The sequence below is a fragment of the Mizuhopecten yessoensis genome, unplaced genomic scaffold (assembly GCF_002113885.1).
Source record: "Mizuhopecten yessoensis strain PY_sf001 unplaced genomic scaffold, ASM211388v2 scaffold7725, whole genome shotgun sequence".
Classification (NCBI taxonomy): Eukaryota; Metazoa; Mollusca; class Bivalvia; order Pectinida; family Pectinidae; genus Mizuhopecten; species Mizuhopecten yessoensis.
The window spans coordinates 5,893-13,388 of record NW_018407191.1 but is presented as its reverse complement, the minus strand read 5'-3'; the positions used below and the strand labels follow the sequence as shown (position 1 = coordinate 13,388).

The window sequence follows — 7,496 nt, the reverse complement described above, 5'->3', positions numbered from 1 at the left end:
AAATCGCATTGAGAAATATAATTCAAATATATTCCAAGAACATTTGTGAGATTTTGTATATTCAATGACAGTAAATAAAGTCACTACATATATTAATAATTATAACTAATATGAATAAAGAAAACGAAAAAGAGTACAATGTCACTTTTCTCCATGCATGTTTTCCCACTACTGTTAATTATCCTTCATTTCACAAGCACAAAATGCACCTATTCTTTATTATCCATTCACCGATTGCCATTCTGCTAATTAATGAAAATTACAACAATGCGCCACACTTAAAGAGGGTGAAAAAAGAGGAGAGGGAGAAATGTTTTTAATGCATCATTTAAGAGGTGATTGATTTTGGAAATTCCAAAGGCAACACCATCACATGACCTGATTGTCAATTAGCAGAATACAAAACTCATATCTGAGGTATTATAGTAGATATTGATGCTCAACGTGTTACTGAAGCAACTAAATTTAAAGTGGTGAGCGGCTTTAATGTCACACTGACATAATTCTAGTTTTAAAGTGTTTTATGATATTATTATTTCTTTACGTAAAACGGCATGTATTTTGGATGGCGTTGTCATAGGTAACCACATGCCTAAAAACTACCATACAACATACAGTACAAATGTGTTACGCCTGTAATCAATACTCCGACGCGCTATCCATTACTCCAAATAGAATAAAACAAGGTGATATAACCGAGTAGAAATACATACTCCATACAGCTGTACCAATAGTCGCTCTGTTCAGTGGGATTCACTTTACCAATCAAGTCTGACTTTTTCTTTTACAATCAGTTATTTTCATAATCAATTAACGCTAAGTTTGCTTTTCAGATCAATGTCTAAAAGTACAATGTTTATTTTTATTATTTTTAAATTCCTACTTTAGGTACCTGCAATGAATACTGTAACATTATCTATAATCACCTATCTACACAATTCATTCTTCATCAATACAATGCTTAATTATTTGAACGCTTCACACAATGGTTTCCGACGTCACGGATGCATGTTTACTTCCGGTATAACGCATTCAAAAGCTCTTATCGGCCAGCAAAGCGCACCATGCCGCCCTGTATCCTGCGCCATGCTCCCCGACATATGACTCGCTTTCTAATTGGAGTGTACTGATAATTATTTCTTCCTGTCACAATTCTTGCAGGTATGGTGATGTGGTTCACTATCAATAAAGGACGTTTTTTTCTACGTTTCAACATCATACAGGAAACACCACATGTAAGTTTAATTAGCGAATTATTTCTGTTTTACGTTTGCCTGACATTAACGTCTAACAGATCCTGTTGAATTTACAAATCGATTTCCCAAAAGAATCGATAGCACGAGCGTTGAATTGATGCCGACGTCATGTGACCACAACAGCACGACCCTGAACGGATTTCGACGTCAGAGTCGACGACAGCGAAAGTGACGCGTGAACTGATGACTACACTGGCCTCATGACCGATGTCGACAGAGCAAGTTTGATTCAGCGTCGATAATACATTTAGAAGCCTTCTCGATACTGACATCAACGCTGATTAACCCATTCACCCCTAAAGTCATATTTGAACCTTACCAAATCAAAGACTGGGCAAGTCCAGTTTGGTAAGTATGTAGGGGTGAATGACATGGGTCTGGATTGATGTCAACGTCAGAGCTGGCGATAGCACAAAAATGAAGCAACTTCGAAGTCAAAGTTTGCGGCAACACAAATCTGGCACGAGGTCGACTATTTTTAGACAACACCAGGGCCGATAATCATGGAAATGTCCTCATGCTCAAGCACGGATTCTCAAAAAGTCACATGAAAACTTTGAAAATGTTGCTCTTCTTTCAGTCCCTCCAAAATTCTTTCAAATCAATGACAAAATGTGAGTTTTTATGAATTTACTAAAGGAACAGCGAATTTGACTTGAACACAGAATCTGAGTTGGAGTATGAGAATGGTTTCATGAATACGGGCCCAGGCAGCTAAAATGATTTCGACGATTGAGCTGACGGTGTCGGTGTCGTCATGATTCGGAACCGATACCGACGTTAAAAGGCCGATTAAATGTTAATGACCGGGGACGATAAATCCGTGCATTCACCTAGAGAAATACTAATAACAGCTTTTCAAATTCATATTCATAAAACAATTAGAACGGTTCTGATTCTGTTTTCACGTCAGGAAATTGCAAAAGTTAGGAACAGAACGAGACTTATCTTGATTATCAAATTTGCCTCGCAATAAGGTACATGCATTGGATAAGATCATAGTCCACACGAGTGGAATGTTTACATTAATTGCAGGTTAATTTTATTGTTTGGTGGACGATTTTTCCCCGGTCAAGGAAGGACAAATCGCAAAGTCATATACAATAATACCATGTGTGTAAATCAATTAACGCTCTTCGCTGTCATTGTCGCTCATGAACTTCTCTGATTAGCCCGGTGATTTGTAACACATGAACACAGATCTAGTGATCCGGGACCAATCCGTGATCTGCAATCGATCGGTGATCCGCGACCGATCGGTTTACCAGATATGATATCTTAAAGAATCCCTGTCCCGCTGGCAAGCAAAAAACACTGGAGAACTCTACTGTAGTTTTTCGTATATAAAGAAACCTAAACTTCATGTCCTTTAGCGCAAATAGGCTAGTGGACGTCAGTTGACCAGGTAGCTCAATTGACAGTATCGGGAATTTGAAGTCCGTGGCCCGTACTCATGAACCTGTTATCATGCTCAAAATGATATTCTGTGCTCAAGCCCACATTACAAGCCAGTTGTTTTGAGCACAAGCTAATGCCTAGCTATATAACGTTAGTGCTGGCAAATTCGCCATATGACGTCATAATACATAAGATGTGACGTAAATAACGTCATCATAGTCTTCAATAGGAATTGAACAGCGTTTTATTTTATTTTCATGCCGGTATGAACGCAAATCGGTTACATTCATAATGCATGAAGCCCGCTAGGGCTTTATGTTTAATATGGATGTAACCGATTTGCATTCATACCTTCATACCGGCATGAAAGTTTTAAAAAACGACGTTCAATCCATATGTTTACATTTTGACTATAGTAAAATCGTTTGATTTAATTAAATTTTTCTTAAATAATAAATTTAATTACTACGTTTTATATATGAGTCGTCCTTTTAACGACATTGGCGGAACAGCCGTATTTAAATCAAATTGGCGCCAAAAATTAAACGTAGTCATTTGAGCGTTTGACGCATTATATTCTCCATGTTGTCCGAAGCGAAGCGACAAGACTCTCATTGAACAAGGTTAATAATATAACGTCATAATTAAACCACGTGTCACGTCACGAGAGTTTCTGCTTTCACACTCAAATGAAATGTATGTCTACTGGTAATGTTCATATAGTGAGTTGCAGCGCAAATGTAAATATACACAGTTATAGCTTTCAAATATTTTGACAAGAAGAAGTATAAGAAGGGAAAAGTTACATTATTAATTTAAACAGTTTTGAAATATCTTGTTGCATACCGAATCTTAAATATTTGGTCTGTGCGACGGACATCTCGTCATCTAAACTCATTAATCTAAGGCCTGTTGGTTGTGATTTAGTGTAAATGCATTACATACAAATTGAAAATACCCATATATCAAAGCTGATATGCAGTTTTATGGTTGACTGAGCCGTCATTGAAAGTAAAATGTTTTCTACAAGTTTACTTTGGTACATACAATGTACTGACGACTGTTTATGGAAATGAAGTTCGGAAAGACTTGCTAACTCATTTTCCATTTTCATGCAATGTGTGTGTAGAAAACTATCAACCAATATCTTTTTAAAAGTATTGTTTGCGTCAAACATTCAGCAATCTTAGAACACTTTAATAATCATCTAGAAATTTTCTAGATTTATATCTGAAAAGAAATTGATGTCGGCCTAAATGTACTGCTGTACAATCGCATGATGAGTGTACGTAGAGACCGACAACTATATAGCGTTGTTACCACAGACTGGTTTTTACATGGAAATGTTAATACATTTACAACACCTGAGGCAGTCTCTGTTCAATAAGTTTTTAAGCACAAACAAATCGTTTTACTTGCTTTTACTCTGACGATCGGAGATATGCATATGTGACAAATTCTCCAAAAGTCGGGGGGAGGGGGGGAAGACTGTTGAAAGCCATGGGCCCTCTTATCCGGACCCGATGAAAACATTAATGTTGGGCACCGATTTGGAAGTTTATATTTGTTCATGACTGAGTCTACATTGCGATGCATGTAGATTCACCTCATCTCAGCCGACCCCAGCCATCTTTACTCACACAGCATTGATCGGTTTCTTCAAGTTACCGAAAATGAAGTATCACAGCTAAGAAAACACATCTATTTCAATGTCAATCATTGTTACATACACACATTTGGAGCTGTTCGTATCAGCACGACTTGTGTAACATAAGCATACAACATTTTACATTTAAACACTTACATAACTTGCAAATTAGTGAAATGTTTGAAGGTGGCGAAACTGCCTGCACCTTTGAGCAAAACCACTGAAGGTCTGATGACGTCACCTATGTTGCTAAGTGACGTCATTCAGGCGTTTTTACAACAATGCTTATTTATAGGAATTTCAGTCGGATCTTTTTCTGTATTGGTGCTCGTTGCCATTTTGATACATGCGTATTTGGACGAATTATTAACTTAAACCCTTACTAATGTGACGAATTTGCCTGCACTAACGTTATATATATATTTTTTTTTTTTTTTTTGCATCGTTTCGAGGATCCTTGATACTTGTATGGCTCCATGGTACGTTTGTATAGTCACGACTGACGGATCTGGTAAGACTAAACACACGGAACGGCATACTTTGACAGCGAACACAGGTTTGGGAGATGGTGTTAAGATAGCATTGATGTCTATACGTCCAAATGACACGATAGTGTTACCGCTTGTTTTGTAGATTACGATCTATATAGATCTATTCTTAAAGCTTATCATTCATCGCTTCTGTCATTCATTAGAACAGGATTGTAAATTCCAAGGGGGGCATATGTCTCACACACGTAAAGTTAATTATTTACCCTATAAATCTAGACCAAATTATGATATGTGTATCTCTATCGTATGGAACGAAAAACATTGTGAAAGACTTCCAGAAATTAGTGGAAAACCAGAACGCATCATTGTACCTTGTAGTGAAATTCAAGGAAAAATGCTTTACAGACTCAGGGCCGTTAAGTTTCCAAAACAATGCAGAAAAGATCAAAATAAAATAGAGGGAAGGGGTATATAAAGTATAAAAATTATGTCTAAAAAATTAACAAAATGATCAAAAAGTGACGATCAGAATCAGTAATAAAAATCATAATTTAATGGTTTTGAGTTCCTTACACTTTTTTTTTCAGCAAAATTAAAATGCCGTCTAAGAGACTGAATTAATTTCTGTCAACAAACGTAAAAAAAACCAAAAAACTTGACTATATTTATCAAAAACAACTAGCACTTTATTCAGTCTTGTAAAACATTTTCCAATAATGCACAATAACGAAGCTGTAAAAGGCATAAGGTATCTCTAGTCATGGTATTAACAACGATATCAAATATGTTAATTTAACCTTAAAGTATCTCACAATTCAAGATCATTGATAATAATCTTTATTAATTGATATAAAAAAATTGAAATGGAGGAAGTGAGTACTGTAAAACATAAAAATTACCATATCTTAACAAATTAAACTCTCAATAACCTTACACACCAGACTCCCCCTCACCTCACACACTAAACTCCCCATCACCTTACACACCAGACTCCCCATCTCTTTACACACTAGACTCTCCATCTCTTTACACATCAGACTCCCCAGCTCTTTACACACCAGACTCCCAATCTCCTTACACACCAGACTCCCCATCTCCTTTCACACCAGACTCCCCATCTCCTTACACACCAGACTCCCCATACACACCAGACTCACTATTTCTTTACACACCAGACTCCCCATCACCTTACACACCAGACTCCCCATCTCCTTACACACCAGACTCCCCGTATCCTTACACACCAGACTCTCAATCTCCATACGCAACAGACATCGCATCTCTTTTCACACTAGACTCCCATTCTTCTTACCCACAAGACATCCAATCTCCTTACACACAAGACTCCCCATCTACTTACACACAGGACTCCCCATCACCTTACACACAAAACTCCCCATCACCTTACACACCAGACTCACCATCACCTTACACACCAAACTTCCCACATCCTTACACACAAGACCTCCCAACTCCTTACCCACCAGACTCCCCATCTCCTTACACACCAGGCTCCCCATCACCTTACACACCAAACTCCCCATCACCTTACACACCAAACTCCCCATCACCTTACACACCAGACTCACCATCACCTTACACACGAGACTTCCCGTCTCCTTGCACACCAGACTCACCATCACCTAACACACCAGACTTCCCACATCCTTGCACACCAGACTCCCCATCTCCTTACACACCAAACTTCCCACATCCTTACACACAAGACCTCCCAACTCCTTACCCACCAGACTCCCCATCTCCTTACACACAAGACTCCCCATCTCCTTACATACCAAACTCCCCATCACCTTACACACCAGACTCACCATCACCTTACACACGAGACTTCCCGTCTCCTTGCACACCAGACTCACCATCACCTAACACACCAGACTCCCCATCACCTTACCCACCAGACTCCCCATCACCTTACACTCCATACTCCTCATTTCTTTACAAACCAGACTCCCCATCTCTTTACACACCACACTCTTCATCACCGTGCATTCCAGGCTCCTCATTACCTTACACACCAGACTCCCCATCTCTTTACACCCCAGACTCCCCATATCCTTACACACCAGACACTCAATCTCCATACACAACAGACATCGCATCTCTTTTCACACTAGACTCCCATTCTTCTTACACACAAGACATCCAATCTCCTTACACACAAGACTCCCCATCTCCTTACATACCAAACTCCCCATCACCTTACACACCAGACTTCCCATCTCCTTACACACAAGACTCCCCATCTCCTTACACACCGGACTCCCCATCACCTTACACACCAGACTCACCATCACCTTACACACCAGACTTCCCATCTCCTTACACACAAGACTCCCCATCACCTTACACACAAGACTATCAATCCCCTTACCCACTTGACTCACTATTTCTTTACACACCAGACTCACCATCTCCTTACACACCAGACTCCCATCACCTTACACACCAGACTCCCCATACACACCAGCCTCACTATTTCTTTACACACCAAACTCCCCATCTCCTTACACACCAGACTCCCCATATCCTTACACACCAGACTCTCAATCTCCATACACAACAGACATCGCATCTCTTTTCACACTAGACTCCCATTCTTCTTATACACAAGACATCCAATCTCCTTACACACAAGACTCCCCATCACCTTACACACAAGACTATCAATCCCCTTACACACTT

General features: G+C 39.2%; 1 protein-coding gene across 1 annotated transcript in view; it reads left to right on the top strand.

Annotated features, from left to right (window-relative positions):
- Nucleotides 1-4,770: 4,770 nt before the first annotated feature.
- LOC110454223 (proteoglycan 4-like) overlaps nucleotides 4,771-7,496 on the top strand; it is a 3,069-nt gene continuing 343 nt past the window's right edge. The window contains exons 1-3 of the mRNA XM_021503632.1: nucleotides 4,771-4,813; nucleotides 5,735-5,931; nucleotides 6,214-6,797. Coding sequence (XP_021359307.1) covers nucleotides 4,771-4,813; nucleotides 5,735-5,931; nucleotides 6,214-6,797 — 824 coding nt within the window. The remainder of the gene's footprint in view (nucleotides 4,814-5,734; nucleotides 5,932-6,213; nucleotides 6,798-7,496) is intronic.